General features: G+C 37.8%; 1 protein-coding gene across 1 annotated transcript in view; it reads right to left on the reverse strand.

Moving 5' to 3' along the window:
• Positions 1-3906: 3906 nt before the first annotated feature.
• EXOC2 (exocyst complex component 2) overlaps positions 3907-17566 on the reverse strand; it is a 119075-nt gene continuing 105415 nt past the window's right edge. Inside the window, exons 23-27 of the mRNA XM_009885252.1 lie at positions 14609-14664; positions 11456-11578; positions 9084-9145; positions 7229-7288; positions 3907-4989 (exon numbers count right to left, since the gene is read on the reverse strand). Of these exons, the coding sequence (XP_009883554.1) occupies positions 4896-4989; positions 7229-7288; positions 9084-9145; positions 11456-11578; positions 14609-14664 (395 nt within the window). The 3' untranslated portion in view covers positions 3907-4895. The remainder of the gene's footprint in view (positions 4990-7228; positions 7289-9083; positions 9146-11455; positions 11579-14608; positions 14665-17566) is intronic.

Below are 17566 nucleotides of genomic sequence, written 5' to 3' on the forward strand. Positions count from 1 at the left end.
CTAATGAAACTGTGTTCCCTCTTATGCCCAGTTTTCCCTTTTATTTACTGCCAAAAAACTCTAGTAGGTACTGCAAAGTCAGAAAACGAGGTGCCAACCACATGAAGCCAAAATACTCTGAACACATAACACAGCTTGTGCAAAATTATTTTTGCCTATAATTAACCATCCAGCATTTTTTATAGCTTCCTTTAGCAACGTTAAAAGCAACAATGTCGTGTTAACACTGCAGCAGCAGTCCAAACTCTACAAACATCCTAATGTGTGAACACTTAATACTAACATCTAGTACAGAAGACCAGGAAAACTGCTAACGAGGACATAGCAGGAAAATCGAGCCATCTCTTTGTCAGTTTACAGACAGGCTGGAATGTAACTAGGGATAAACGTTCGCACAGGATTTTTTGTTGTGTTTTTCCCTTGAATTGTAAACCCACCAGATTCTCTCCTAAAAATCATTTAAACAAATTTACAAGTCACAACGATTTTTTTTTTTTTTGGGGGGTGTGGGGGTGGGGGGGGATAAGGGTAGTCTTCCAGAACTCCTCCAGGTACAGGACTAGGCCAGAAATGCCAAAAGACTGAAGGACTGAAGTCCTATTTGAAATCTATCATTGCATTTAACAAATCCCCCAATATTTCAGCCTACCTGGAAGCCTAACTGATTCAAAACATATTTGTGTCTCACTAGTTAAACAATGCACGTGCTGTTGCCTGTTTTGACAGTAGTCAGAGCCTATTACTGACTACTGACTGATGCTAAAATTTTAAGCACCATGCAGGAACTACAATTCCTAACGGTCAGAAACAGATCGCTGATGCCGTACACCACAGGGTTCCCTCTTCCGGTCCCAGGATAAGATGCACCCGATGCATCAGATCCAGAGCGCCAAAGCTTTACAATGTTAAAGATCCAGATCGGAGTTTTGAATCTTGGGCTTCAGCAGGCGCACTGCATTTTTTTCAGTTTCAGTGTATTCTGATGAGGTTAAGGATCTTTTCAGTCTATAATAGCTCTAAAAATTAGAAGGAAAAGAGCAAAATAACAGTATGTTTATGGTGTGCAAAACATGTAAACCCCCTCATTGCTAGTGAGTCCAGACACTTATTTGGACACAAAGATCAGTATTTGCATCCATTGACGCAATCAATAGTGTACCAATTAATATTCTCAGGGAAATCACAGCACTTCACGAGTATTTCAGCAGGAAAAGGTCCAAAGAAGTTGGCTGGAGCTGACTTAAATATGGTCTGGCAGCAGGTTTGGAAGTATAAATCCCGTGTCGCATTGTCTCTGATGACTGTGTGTAACCACGGCAAGAGATTCTCGTCTTGATGTTTCCTTCTTCATACGGCCAAAATTCTATCTAGGAAATTGCAGCCTCCTACCTTCTCTTGGATTAGAAACACAAAGTGACGATCACTATATTTGAAGTTAAGAAAGAGTTAAACTTGTGAATATTCTTTATGATATATTTCCTAGGGCATTGCCTAGCTAAGAGTTCGACATTCGCAAGGGAGGGACTTGCTGCATGTCATTTAGTAGGCTCAGCAGTCAGAGAGCTCCACAGAATCCTTCTATCATAATAATTTGTTAAAATTAATCACCATTACACCTTCCTTTACATAAAATACCAATTCTTTTTTTTTTTTCTGTACATACGTGAGAGTATTTTTAACTAAAGTAGAATCAGAATAAGCAATAACTAAGTTTTCAGCCCCATGCTCTGTACAGCATTGCACTAGTTTTTACAGCTCGGTTCTATCTGCATCTCTTTACTTACCAATATAGCCACAGAAACACACTATTACTTCTGAAATGTTTCTGTAGTTCTGGATGGCGAAAAGCTGTCTGGGTAGAAAGGAAAAAAAAATACAAAAAACCCCTCCTCTCACCTTCAGCAGAGTACCCTCTCGTCAGGGAGATGCAATAGCTTTGGCAAAGGTTGGGAGACTGGACCTACAGTCACAGGTTATTTTTTTGGGTGAGAAGAGGCAGGATTTCTTAATTGTTTCATGCTACTTATTTGATCTATTTCATTAAGCTAACACCTGGGTACATAATGAATTTTTCCCTTTTTTCCACCACTTTACTGGGGGATTTAGCTATTTTTTCTGCGTGTACCCTCCTCCCATTACATTGATACAGAATTTGCTTTTTACTACTTCTTTGCCTACCTCCTGAACTACTCATGACTATACAAAATAAATGTTCAAAATACAGTAACAGAATGCTCAACATCTCCAGAGGCTGAATATCTCAACACAGCATATTATGGTTGAGCTTTCCTCTATAAGACTTAACCTACCTTTAAGCAAGATATAGCCTTATTACTTCGTAATTGTTTCTCTTAAATGAGAAATAAAGCTCTCTTTATTTCAGTGTCATTTTTTTTCTTTGATTTTAGATTTTTCTCGAGGTTCAAAGTTCACATAATAATTAATTTTAATTTCTCTTGTACTGTTTTCAGCATTTACCTTTGCTTTAAATGTCAGAGCCTTTCACTTCTGTTACTTTGATTTCCTCGCTGCCTCTCTTTTCTCTGCAAGCCCTAACTGATTGTGTATTTTGCTGTGGTCTCCCCATCTTTTTCCACTTCCAATAATATTTTTTAAACCTCATTGTATCTTTGAAGAGTTTTGGTTGTTATATATATTATTTTTTTTTTTTTTTTGCAAAAACCACACTGACCACTTCTTGTTTTTTGTAATCTTCTTTTCAGAGGAACTGGACCCTGCTGTATGTTGGCTATGAAGTCTCGGCAGTCCCAGCTCTCCTTCCACGCAAGGGGATTCCAATACATCCTGTTGCAGCTCACTGACTCCCTAATATATCCACCTGGTGGAATTAAAAGTCCAGTCCTCTGACTTGACTGTGAGCATTCATTTCATATCAGGTTGAATTCAAGTAATATTTTGATCCCTTACACATTATTCTCGTTTGCTGTCAATGACATGTTTTGAAGTGCTACTTCAGAAAGGCAACTAAACACGAACGTCTGCCTTCAGGTTTTAAAGACAAGCAACAAGCTGTTGTAACTGCAGACGAGTAAGAGAACGGTGTTACGATAAAGAGATGCCTGAATATATATTAATTCAGTACAGATGATAAAATATGTTTTCAATACTTAGGATCATGTCTGATACAGATGTAGAAAATGCAGACTGGCAAAATTCATAAAGAAATCACATTTCTTCGAAAGTGAGGAATTCAAAAAGAGCTTATGACCATATTTCTTAATATTTTATTATTTTGAAGCAAAATCCTTTACAGATTGAGCTAACTGGATGGCTATTTCAGTTAATACCAGCAGCTGAGACTATGACCAGCTTAGAATAGACAACATTTAACAAAATGACATTGCCCCAGGTGTTTAACAATTCTCCCTGAAAGCCAATAATGACATATATTTGAAGTTTCAAATTTCCATTCAACATGCTATTACCACTTACACACAATTTTTTTTGTTTTTTTACAAGTAAATACATGTGCATCAAAGTGTTTCTTCAGTATTTCATATTACAGGAACTGTTCACTGTATTTTTAAATCATGTAACTGAACTGGCAAAAGAAAACATTGACATTAAAAAATTGACAATTCAGTACACAGTTTCTGAAAAGTCCCACTCAAAATGACTGTAAATACAGAAAGAATACATTATTACTGCATGATTTACTTGCGAGTCCTGACTTCAGTCATAAAACTAAACCCACCCCTCATCCTCCAAAACAAGACCACTTTCAATTAGTTGCTCTCTGTTATAGCTTTCTGCATCTTATATCAAGTCAGTGTCAAATCTTCCCTGTTGGGAAGTCGGCTGTTGACTTTTGTGTAACTACATCTTAATGGCAGCAAAATTGTTCTTTCCTTCTTAATCCCTAATTCCCCTCCACACACAATTCAGTAACTAGTGGTGAAAAGAGGACTGACTAACAAGAGGGAAGAGGCAGACAGTGGTAGTAAGCCTGTAAGAGAAAGAAAAGACAAGAGGAGTAAGAAGGAAGCAGCAAAACCAGTGACATATGGTGTTCCTCCTTACTTCTGACTACGCAAGATGCAATTGACCATTTTACTTCTTAACACCAAAGAATATTTTACTTGAACATTTTTTTTAAAAACTTCTACTACTCTTATAAACTCGGAACACTTTTCTGTTAATTGCAAATGAAAGAAGAGCTTATTTCAAATATGAAGGTTATCACCAATATTCCAACAGAAGGGAGAAACAAGAGGCAGGAACACGTTTAATTAAAAAAGAAGCAAGAAAAAAGCGCCTCCCAAGCAGTCAGACTTACGACCACTAAAATTTAGACGATAACAGAAAAAAGAGAGTGATGATTTTTAAATGCAAAAGAAGCAGTGTCCTTCTCCATATAGTATCTAAACACTTACTGGTCAGCTGTATGTAGTAACATTTCTTACATACTTCTCAATAATTTATAGAAGTTGAGTCTTCCAGTCACGTGCATCAGTATTGCTCTACATCTAGATACAGATTCATACACTGAACAACATGAGTAATACCCAAAGTTAAGGTGACATTTGCTAAAAATACATTCCAATGTATTTTTAACAAATGAAACTGAGATTGCAGTGCACCAATGAATATTTCTTCATGAACACAGAGCCAAGAAGAGTGTATATAAACAAAATTGGCTTAATTCCCTCCAGAGAACAAAATACAACAGACAGAAAACCATTCTATCAAGGCATATATGACCAGAAGTCTCACTCAGCAAGATACCCCCTACCATTACTCAGAGTTGTATCTCATAATTTCCTTTTGGTGAAATTCCTTTTGTTTTCTTCAGTCTTCAAAAGAACTGAAGTACAGAAAAAATGGGTGACGTTTAAACACATTTGTCTTTTGAGTTGCCTGCATTGTGTCGTCATCTATGTTTTCATCATTGCTGATGAAGAAGCTTGAAAACAGGTCAGCTGCAAGTGCATGCTGCTTTTAAATTTGTTTAGTAACTCTTCTAGTAACCTGTAAAAAGAAATAATTACAACTTGGGCAGATTCTGAAAAGGGAACAATTACCAAAAGTTTTGGCTATTCTGTCTGTGAATTCAAGTACCCTGTCTGCTTAAATAAAGGCTCTAAAATTGGATCTATTCAAATATCTGAACATTATAGGTATTTAAAAGTATACCAATGTGTCAGGATGATCTGTAGCCAGAGGAGGACTTAGCCTCAGAGATTTTATCGAGATGATAAAATAGCCCTTTATATATCTTGCCTTCCAGATAAAGATCATCATCTCGAGAGACACACATTTGCAAAACACACTGGTAGAGAGTGTCATAACACACTTCTGTAAGGAAAATCCAGAAACTGCCAGACTATGTACCATAAAATCAACATCCCTAATCAAGGCTATGGCTTTTCGTGTACTGAATTGCCAATTTCAGTTCTCAAACTTGTCTACGGAAGGTATTTTGTTGATTTCTCTTAAGTATCATGGCTGAAAGATCAGAAGTGGTATGACTGTTCTAGGAGAAGTATTAATTCGCTGGTAACCATGTGGTTTTGTCCTTCATAGATAACTCGTAAGTATGTATGAGTTCATCTTGGAGCATAACAATGGTTCATTTACATCTACATAGCTGCCAAGACGGTTCTTGGTGCAGTGGATAATATTTATTGTAATCCACAGACTACAGGTGTAGGACCAAGGGTGTTGATGGCTCTGTTGTAGGAGATAATTATTGTAACAGTCAAGATGTATTATTAAGTATTACAGTCTTGGCTGTGTGGTTTTTTTTTTCCCATATTCTAGGGAAGGATGCGTTCTCCAAACTTTTTGCTCTATTTCAAAAACAAACTAGATAGGGCAAACGAATCACCTCAACATTTTGGAAAGCTGTGATTATTGAACAGCCAGTAACAGGAGAAATTATACTGTATGTTAAAAAAAAAAACCAAACCAACCCAAGAACAACAACTTGAACCACAAAATTGGTATCTGCTTCCTCAGAAGGTCCTCTGGAAGATGACTATAGCCACATTCATCATTTAGCATCATAGAAATGACTGTGAATGAATAGAAGTGAACAGCTCTAAATCAGTGGACAAATGTGTGTTATTTTACACAAATATGTATAAATTACAACACGCCGCCTGTAATGATGACAATTATGGTGTAAAGATCTGGGAAACAACAACTTTTGCACTGTCTAGGGCTCAGAACTCCGAGGCAGATGTAAAAATGATGCAGTTCTTGATTCTCATCTGTCCCATGAAGCTCAAATCCTTGTGACAGTGAAAAAAAAAAAAAGTGAAAAAAAAAAAAGAAAATCTACAGGTGTTTCGGAAAGTATGAGTTGAAAGAACTCTCCTTACTCAAAACTGATTCCTATCTTTAATAAAGCGTAAGAGCTAAGTAAGGCAAGGAGGTATTTTGAGACTTGTTGTGGCTAGTGAGGAGTAGGTTTGAATAAATAGACAGAGGACATCTGGAAGAAGGTACAGTCCGCAGACCATGGGCTGCACAAACAGTCTCTTTGCGTGTCTACAAAATATTCTAAATTGTTACCAAAGTGCAAACTGATTTGATGCAGTTCAGTTCCTGAAAGTACCGTAATACCAATCTCAAGTTCAAAACATCTATACTTATACTAATATACTCATTATAAATCCATCCTAATTTTACCTATGCTTGTAAAACAGACACCCAAACACTAGGTTGGATGCAGCAAAGCCGCTTGGTCATCAAAGGTTGCTATGGTGGGGAAGGAGGAACCCAAAACTCCTCCTCCTCTTGATGTTAAGAACCCAAAGAAAACCACAGACCCTTCTTATTTGTTTTTAAAATGAAACAGGCCCATTTTGAGAATTCCCCATATCTTAGCTGGCAAAAGCTTGGACTTTTGTTCCTTGGCCATTTTTTTAATTGCTGCTAAATTCAGTAAGACAAGACAATGGACCCCACAGAAACTGTAAGATTTAGCAAGGAAGGCTAAAATAAATTACAAAATAAATACAAAGCTATACTGAACTGATCAGACTATGATGGGCAAAAGAGAGATGCCACAAAGCCATCAGCTCTTCCATGTAATTTAATAAGCCAACACTTAGCTTACTCTTAACTCTGTCCAAAGAGGCTTCTGCTCTGTGATTCAGAAGGGTCAAATACAGTGAACGTTAACCCTCTTATAACAAAGTTCTAATACAAGAGTAAAAAGCAATGGCTCCAGAAAGCAGACAAGAAAATGCATTATACTCACTTTTTGTCAGTTCCACTTGAGAGCTGAGGCAAGGCTTCCAAAGCTTGCTTAAAGCTCGAGCTGCAAGGAAAACAAACATACACATATTCCATTTGTACAAGTCTCAATATTCACAGTTTCTCTCTATAAACTCCATGGAGATATGCTATATTTTACCCATTCTTATTTCAATAAATTAACAAATTATTAACTTGACACCTTACATTCATGTGCAAGTTGAACATAAAGTGGTCATGGGTTCAAGCACGCCTCTTGATGCTCCTAATGTGATGTCTGGCATACATCAACAGGCCATGTTAAATCGGCAGCTGATTTAAGACTGCGCTTGATATCGTGGACTCTTGAAGAATTAGATAGTTGCCAGCCTGCCTTTCGCCTCAAACTAAGTGACCATCAGCGTATGAAGCACATACAAAACCTTTATTTTGGCTTTCTGTGCTCAGTAAGACAGGTCACTGCATTCTCCCCTACAGAAGGGGGTCTACAGAGAGAATGACAGTAGGTTTGCATTGAGGTAACATAGACGGATAGAATAATTTAGGTTGGAAGGGACCTCTGGAGGTCTTCAGGTTTAACCTCCCTCTCAAAGCAGGGCCAGCTTCGAGTTTAGAGGTTTCTCAGGGCATTATCCAGTCAAGTTCTGAGTAACTCCAAAGACAGGGGTTTCCACACCTCTCTGGTCAACAGATGTGGAAAAGAAGTTCAGGGAACGATGCAGGACCTGCACAGATACAGACAATCTTGTCATCAAAAGATTAATATGGTGACTTGTGGCAACTATTACTAGTGAGAAGTCCAGGAATAAAAAGGCAGCCACAAAGCTCCAGCGCAGTTCACTGTGTTTTGCCTCTGTGCTGATTAGAGACAATGCCACTTCTATTTCATCCAATTTGAGCCAGTGACAAGTAGTTTTAATTTAGAGGTCTTCATCACTATTGAACACTCAGAATAGGACACCACCTGTGACACATTAGGCCCTCAAGCCCTGCAATCTCTCCTACAAAATGTTGATCAGGTGACATGACCAAGTTGCCACCTGTGGGAACATGTGATGCCAATCCTAACAGAAGTGTTGGTAATTAAAATAATGAATGAACCTGCCCATATCTAATCCCCAACATCATCACCTAGAAATTTCAATCAATCAACTTTACCCAAAACTGCTGACAGCTATCATAGTTTGTTTTTACATGCCATGACTGCATCAACCACTGATGCTGCTAATGCTTTTCTTTCTCCCTTTATATTAATGTGTGAGTCTGTCCCACACTATTTTTGGTTTTGCACCTCACTGAGAAATGATAAATTGCTGAAAGCCTTTTGAAGGCTTTTGTTCCAAGAGACAGTGTGAAGCTGAATTCACTTTCCCTGACTAGGTGTGTGGAAAAGGAGTAGGGTATTGTGCAAACTTGTGGAGAGGCCTAATTTTCCATATCCCTATACGGGGATCCTGTCAGTGTCCAGTTCTGTAGCCTCTCTGATGTGCCTGGCAGGTTCTTTGCTGTGTGCTTTATGAGATTGCTGTGAAAAACTGGATAAACTCAGTGACATCTGCTTTTGTCTTGTTTTAGCACCATTTTCCTCAGCACCTGAGCTGCTGTTAAGAAGTTGTACTTTTTTTTTTAGCAGCAAATACTAGCTTGTGTCTAAAAGTTCAAGTAAAAACCAAAAAAAAAGGTAATTGTTTTCTTTCAACTGATAGAACTGTGCTAGTAATCTTTTTTTTTTGTATATTTATCTAGTATATCACATATTTGAAGCAAAATTTCTTAATCCTTAATTTACATCATGTACTTTTGCATATTTACCAAAGATTCCACTACATTGAAAAAACAGACATTACAGCACATCTTACTTGCTTTCAGGTGTTAGGTATATGGCCACAGTATCTCTCAACGCACAGATTTCAAGTCTTGCCTAAAGACAGAAAAACAAATGTTGAAACAATGACACAATGTCCTTTCATCAAGTGAATACCAGTAACCCAAAGCTTCATCTTATTTAGAGGCAAATATTATTGCACACTGCAGCTGTAAGAAGCCTTGGCTTTTAACAGTTTGTTTCCTGTATTTTTCGTTGCCACGCTGCTATGTCAGGAGACTGCTAAAAGGAAGAATTTCATACTTTTGATTCAAGTCAAACTATTTGTACGGTCACTATGTAGCAGTCTAAAAACATTGGTTTGTTTCTCAGTAACAGTAGTAAATCTTTTATTCCATTCCATCTTTTCTGTACTGTGATAGAAAGAAGGACGTGGTCTTAATTTGTCTGTCTTTTTTTTTTTTAATTATTAAATACAGTGAGCTTTACTTCTCACAGCACAGCTTGGCCAGGGAGGAAGGAAACACAAGAGCACAAAAATCTGTCAATACATATTACTCTTGGTTTTCCTGTTGAATTTATTTTTTTCCATCAGATGAGGAAGTCGAACAGTTGTGCTCTGCTTCTTGTCTGTCACCTGGTGGGCACACAAGCTTGGGGATTTTAATCCTACGCTGTATTGTGAGTCTAGGTATTAATTTTCACCTAGGCAAACTATGGTGGAGAATGATCAAAGATTAAACAGATTTCATAGATCATTCTTTAGTCTTTGAAAATCAATCATTACCATCACAGGTTTTACATGAAATAGAAACATTCTGCATGTGATCAATACTTTAGGTCATTTCTTTTATAAATATACAATGAATTTTATCCAAATTGATATTGTTCATCACAAAGATAAAATTTAATCCAGTTAGCCATGACAGAAACTGATCTATATTTAGACGCAAGTAATATGACATTAATCTTCCAAACCAAAACTTTTTCTAATGCAGCACAGACATCGAATTCTAGTTCTAATGAAAGGCTTTGGCTTTTTGGACTTCCCCTCATCTCTCCCCCAGGTAGGAAGCCAGCTGAGATTTAAGCTTTTTTAGTGCTAAAATGTTCTGGCATGAAATACGACATAGCCACCCACCAATTTTATACTCATAAGAAATGCTTTTCTCATGACAGACTGTTTCACCTTTTTTTGTATGGTGCTCCAAACTGAACAGTTTTGAACTTTTTGAAGTCCTACACATAAGATTCTGGAGTCGTTCCTACATTTTAGCAGGTAGCAGTACCATGGGGAAGTGCAACATTCTCAAGTACCACAGCCTAAATAAACATGGTGGAAGGGCAAACCCTGCAAAACTGTGGGTCATGGGAATAAAGATTCAGGTGCCTCTTCAGGAACAGGTATTTTTTGATCAGTCTGACCAGGTTCAGATCACTCTCACACTGCTGCTGTCTGCCAGACAGGATTTTCTATGCTCAGGGGAACAGAAAATGAGCACGAGTGACAAATGTACAGTAGGGAGAGAAAATACTTTCATTTATGGGTTTAGGCAGCAAGTTTATACTGCGGGTTGTCTAGTCAAACAAAACTGATATATGGGTAGCCTTGTTGCTATTCATTGATTTGGTTTTAAATAGGCAGTAAATCTTATTTGGCTGCGATCTTCCTACATTAATTCTCTGTCCAACTACTACCAGCAACTGGAAAATAAGACTTGCAATTGGGTAATTATTTTCCCATCATAATGCAAGAGTGCTGTCGTGTACAATGAAAATTGGGAGTTTGCTCTTCTTGCCTGTTACGGCCATAGCAATCATTGGCTCAAAGGGATTTTTTTTTTTTTAAATGATTTTTTCTTAGTGTCCTTTAAAACTCATCCAATAGCAAATACAACTACCAATCCAGGCATAAACCAAGAAGTCATTGTAAGAGTATCTGTTATACCTATGCTCCAACAAAGTGCTAATGTAGAAATAATATAACAAACAAGTGAATAGTTTTGCAAAAACTTGCAAGATCCTACTTGCATGGTATTTTCAAGATTTTCTAAATCTCAAAATATAACAAAATTTTTTTCTTTTAAAGTATTTTTTAGATGACAGGCCAAAGGCAGTATTTAACAACATTTCAAAAAGATACCACCATGATGCTTTTTACCTCACAGGATATAGGTAACCTTTTATGCACTCAGACACAAAGACAGTACTAAAATATAATCAAACCCAAGAAGCAGTATCCCAAGGGGTATTCATCCACAAATATGAAATAAGTTGTACGCTAATCCTTTTTATCTCCTTGCTTTCACTGCTACAATAAATCCAACAAATACACAGATTATAACTCTCCCTCTTATTCTCAGTTTTCTAGGTTCAGATGTTTGACAGTACACAGTACTCAGGTACCTGTAAAGCTCCGTTTTTGCTGAAGAACGAAACACACTGCATCAGTCGACTCAGTTCTTCAGACACTGCTTCTACAACCCTTGACATTACCCGAGGTACTAAGTCTTTGGAAATGGTAAACACCTGATTTTTATGAAAGAAGAATCATGAGCACAACAGCTATATTAACAGAAATATTTTCTACAGTAACATTTCAGTAAAAAGCATTAAAAACACTGATTGGAAGGACCACATCACTTTTATCAATGACAAAAAAATTTCAAAAGCAACTGGAACATGAAGGATTTCTTTTAATGCTTGCCCTATATTTGACCAATCACCTCTGTTAATAGCAATGTTAGCTATGCGATATATAATAATGACAGCTTTCTTGTAAAGCCTAAAAAGCAGCTAGGCTTCAAAACATGCTCTCTGCTGATGGATGCAGGTAGTCAGGTGGTTGTACATAGACTGCTGTTTTGTAGAGAGCACCTTTAATTCAGGGCTGTGTGACTGACTGACCTAGTTACACTTTCTACCCATGTATTTTGCTGTTTCTTCCAGAATCCTTTACGTTTCACCACTGTCAAATGGCTAGTGTCTTTATGCTCTGTGGCAGAAATAAGCCTTTGAAAGGGTTTGAGAGTACGGCAGTGTAATAGATTTTCATTTAGATTCTTCCACCGCTGCTCTTTACTAGTTTGCTGGCAAAAACATTACACCTTACTGTTTTTACCATGCTTCAAGACAATCTTTTTAATTGTTTATTTGTATAACTTTTTGAAGGGGTACCTCAGTCCTCCATTGCTCCAGAATAGCAACTGGAACACAACAGCAACACAAAATGAAACATTAGATCTATGCCTGAAGGAAAGCATGAAGAAACCAATTGTCCTTAAAGGGAGATTTAAGGAAGCGAGAAATCGTAGGTGAATTAAAAAAAGAAAAGTACGATTTTTCTACACAGAATTGGGAAAAAATGCTGGCCAAGAGGTTGGAATATAGGAGGAAGTGAGATTGTAGGTTAGACAGACCAAACTTGTGTGAAGACATGAAGGTGATGCTAAAGCTGCACTAAACTACACACTGTTGAGGGAGGAGAAGACACAAGCAACTGAAGATGATGTGATTGGAGTGGCGCATGAACAAAAATGAACTGCATAGTTTTCAAACACTTGCCCTCCTGATTTCTGCTTCAAAATGATCTGAAATATTAAGTAGTGGAATTATTTTTTTGCTAGAATACCTTTGCTTTATGTAAAGTTTAGATCTCATGACTGACAAGGAAATGTAGTAACTGACAAGGAAACGTAGCAACTGACAGAAGATACTCATATATGACTGTAAAAGTAAATTAAGGGGGGTGGGGAGAATGTAATATTCCTACACAGTTTTCAGTGATTTAAGTCATGAATTATGTATCAGGGATCCCATAAAGCTGACTGTTCCAAATGGCAGGTCTGCACCATAGGCTAAGTACACTGACCACATATATTTCAGCTATCAGCTCGCTACCATTGCTAATTCAAACACGCAACCTGTTTTTACTGTTTTGACCCACAAAAGCTAGTAAGTGACATACTTAGCTGTATGGTAAGAAAAAAAAAAAAAAAAACCCAGCCAAAAAAAGGGTAACGATTTGGGAAAGGGTCATCTTATTCAGCAGCAAATATTGCTGAGCAATTCAACACATACCAGGAACACACCCAAAAATCTTCTACTGAGAAGAGAATATTTGTGCCCACAATGAGCAGTCCTGAAGTTACTATACAGAATCCAGGAAAAAAAATTCTCAGCAATGGTGAATCATCACAACTATGCAATAAGAAGCCCTTATTTTGATTTCAGTTAAATTTGAATTCAAAGGTAGAGGAACAATTTTCTTTCCTGTTCAGCTGATAGTTAATTTTTGCTGTTTCAAACTACAGAAACTTGCAGCCTTGCTAACTAAACTTAAATCTGACCCAGCTTACAGAATTTCCACCAGAAAACAGTGGAAATGGGGTTTTCATCTTGACACTCATTTTCATATTTCTGTAATATTTCATATCTAGAAATTTATGAGGCAACACTATTTGGGCCAAAATCAGTATCGGTCTCAATGAAGTCAGTGAGGAAGTGCACCTTTCTGCTGCAGCAACTTAATGACTACGCATGTTTACAGGATTAGCTCACAAATGCCTTTGACTTTTTTAAAGCAAAACCTCTCATTTTCATTTTTATTAATTTCCACTACACTAAAAAACAACATTAAAAATTAATGTCATGGTAGTATATACTTCTGGTGTTGCTTATCCTCTCATTCGAAAGCATCTGTTAAAATCAGCAATGCTTCTGAACTGAACTGAATATTGCAAGTGATATTTAAAGTTTCTGAAAATATTTTAATTTATATGAACCCTTGTAATTTAAGGAGGAATAAAATAAACAAGCCCTCAAGTGGACGTCATCAAATTTTAAGTAGATGGAAAAGGTAGAGCAACAATACTTGTGGTAAGAGTGATATTACTACCAATGCTTGTACCAGGAGCAATAGTAATCTGGTAACACTCGTGATGGTTAGAAAGAAGGAGTATGTAGAACAGAGGCTGTAATTTAAAGGACTATAGAAAATTCCTGCATATTATCAGAAAAGGCCAAACAACTGCAGCTCTGCAAGCAGACTAAAATTTCTGGGTTTAAGTTTCCACTTTTTATCCTAGGTACAAGAACAACATATATTGCCTTTTCATTCCGAGTAGCATATGTTGAACAGTTCTTCCAAAGCGAAGCACAAGCTTATTTTCACGTGTTGTGGAAAATAAAGTTAATCGGAGAAAGTAAGTATCGTATCTATCTATATCTCTCTCTGTATACAGATATTTAATCTACATGAAAAGGGAAGAATTGAGCTTTGGGCTTTGGCTTTCCTCTTCATCAGATAGCGGAAACAAAAAGGTGTAATGGAGTGTTACTGAGGATAAACAGGAACTGTTCGTCAACTCCTGCCCTTAAAAAAGTTAGCAGTTGCATACTTGGTTGGCTAAACCTAACCCAAAGCACTTACATCTATAATGAAGACACTTCAACAGAGGTACAATTTTCAGGAGTGATGAACGCCAGGATTTACCACACAAAGTACACTGAAATTATTCATATGAACGTAAGCATGAAACAATCTGAAGTTTTTCTCACCTCTGCATGCACAGCAATGATATTCACTAATGCTTCTTTCAAATAGTTTCTGACACCTGAAACAAAACAAACAGGATAATTAATTACTTTCATTCTCTTGTCTCAACAAAGCCATAATATTCTACTGTTCAATAATGTACTTTTTCTTTTCATTCTTTCACTAGCACTTTTGCAGTCAGAGGCAGAAAGAGAAAGTTCCATAGCCACACCACCAGTCTATTTCCTTTTTCAAATCAAATGGAGAAAGGCACATTTCCTTACAGCAAAAGGTTAAAAAAGCCAGCAGGTTCCTGTTTCAGTATTCTTCTTCTCTGGCAACCCAATTTAATAAAAACCTAGCATTATTAAAAAATAAATTCTGGATGGCTTGCTAGAATACACATACCATGGCACAGACCATGCACTACAGCTCAGTAAGCTTTAAAGAAACAGGGAAGACAAGGGGTTTTGTTTGTATGACAGTCTTCAAGAAGATCTTACTACTTTATCAGTTTCTCTGACTGTAAGCTATTAGTAGAGATAGAAACAGCAAGGACTCTTGTTTCTCTGAAAGCGGTTCAAAAAATTACTCATGGCAGGAGTATAGGAGATGTCATGCCTTAGTAGAAATTTCCTCTTGGGGAGGGTGGAGAAATCAAATAAGCATTTTATTTACCAAGCATATGAAATGGTTATCAATTCATACTATAAAGGAAACTCTAAACAGAAGGACATCCAGCAGGGTATGCTTTAGTTAGGTCAGCCTCTTAGTTCCCTGCGCTGCTGTAATTCTGGAGTAGCTTCCCAGACCTGGACTCCCACTGTGCAAGACCTAAAATAGGCAAAAATCTACAATCGCCCCATTTGCTTTTCTGGGCACTTCACTTTGCAGGCAAAGGCAAATCAGAAAGTATTTAACTCATTAAACTATGCATATATGTTGGAAATGCATCACACAGTAATGAGAGAGTTACTGATCCACAAGACCTCAGCTTGTCAATTACTCAAGCACGAATCAGAGAAACTGCAATGACCCCATCGCTCCCCTCAGTATATTCAATCAACAGTAAAAGATCAGAATCATGGACAAGGACTGGTGAGACCACACAGCTCAGAGATCACAGTGTGATTAAGGCTGCTGTTATAAAAATTACAAAGTGAACCTTTAATCGGTTCATCTTACTTGCTCCACCTTTCCTCAGATAACACCGATACAGCAACTTAATCCTGCTATGAAAAATAGCTTTAAAAGGAGTTACCCGAGATCATTAAAATGAATTATTTTATGGAAGAAGAGAGTAGTGCCTCACAACTGCCATCTCAGGTGTACTCATTTTTTTTAACCACTGCTTCCACAACTCACCTCAAGATCTAACAAAGGAGACACTTGTTCTTTCTTATTTAGACAACTATGGACAAACATTTTATAAGAGTAGGATGAAAGGATGACAGGATCCCCCTTGCATGAAGTACAAACACTTTCATCGACCGCATCTACACTGTGCAATGTGATGCAGCCCAGAGTTCAGATTGAAGGGTGCTTTCTGGAGGGCATCACGGGCCTCCAGTTGGAAGTGAGGGTGCTTTGGGGAAAGTGGAGGGAGAGACGTGGAACAGCGTCTCTTGTTTGAATTTGCAGTCAGGATGTAGCTGAGCTCTGTGTATCAAGACAGTCTCCGTTTCAAAAGTTCATAGCGGAGTCAAGCGTCAGAGATTTTACTGCTCTCACTAGAAGCAGCTTGGTTTCTGAACACACAAAAAAATCGAGACCTTTTTAGAAGGAATGTTCTATTTTCACTCTGAAAGAGATGCAAATAACTGAAAAAGGTAAAGAAAAATACAAGCCTTTCTCCACACATTCCAAAACATCTCTAATGCCTTTTCTCGCTATCTTTATTCTTTTCCTTGAAAACTCTCAGTCACTCTTTCCATTTAAACTAAACCAATGACAAGTCAAACAGCATAGTACGCTAGGTTGCAAGTTTATAATTTCTTGTTATGTTAGTAATTTTTTGCAACAAGAAAGGAAGGGAGGGAGGAATAGACCAATATCAGAAATTTTATGAAACCGATTTTTTTTTTCTCCTCCTCTGTAACATGCAAAACAAAGTAAGAATGCTACACACCAGTACTTGAACCACACCAAAAGATCACAGGTATATGTGGAAATGCAACACCCCCTTCCTTTTTCCTCTTCTACTGTTTTCCTTCTTCTACTTCACTCTGCCCCAGTTTAAATCCTCTGCAGACTTTGTATCACAAAGGACAAATTTGTACCACATCCCACAAGCACACACAACTTGACCAGGCACCTAACGGTGGTATGCAAATCTCATCAAGAGGTACAGGGTGAATTTGGGAGTTGGTTTGCAGTTAACCTCAGGATGCAAAGTGTTGATTTTGGTCTGCAAACCTGTGTAGTATTCAGCTTTTGGCTGCCTACCAGCCTCATCTTGTGACAGTAAGATCTTTTTGGGTGGTCATTGCTTGTTTTTACTTTTGTACAAATGCCAGCAAGATTAAGACTTTGACAGTCTACCTTCTGTATGGATACGTGAGCACTGCCAGAAGGTGTTCATTAGTCAATCAAAATTTCACTCATGAACTAAGTGGCATTTCTTTGCCCTAACCAATCGCTCTCTAATGAAGCACCTCAAACCCTGGTAGAGCTGGGGAGCCATAATGAAACTACAGAGAGGGCAGGTGTGTGTCCTGCAGAGAGGAGGCCAGCTGGCTGAGCTGGGAAGCAGTGTTATCAAGGAGGTGAGTGAAAAGCTGGAATGTATGGAGACCGAAGTGGGTGGGTTGTGTAAGAGGGTGATGTGGTTCCAAAGAAGAATCCTCATTTCCTACCCATCCCACCTAAGCTCCTGAGGTAATGTGCCTCTTCTCTTATATTCATGCAACTCGGCTCAGGATAGGAACTGCTAATTTTGTCTGCTGTTAGCATCTGAATTGAACAACTTTTGAGTGTGCTAA

This window comes from Charadrius vociferus, unplaced genomic scaffold (assembly GCF_000708025.1).
Source record: "Charadrius vociferus isolate BGI_N301 unplaced genomic scaffold, ASM70802v2 scaffold565, whole genome shotgun sequence".
Lineage (NCBI taxonomy): Eukaryota > Metazoa > Chordata > Aves > Charadriiformes > Charadriidae > Charadrius > Charadrius vociferus.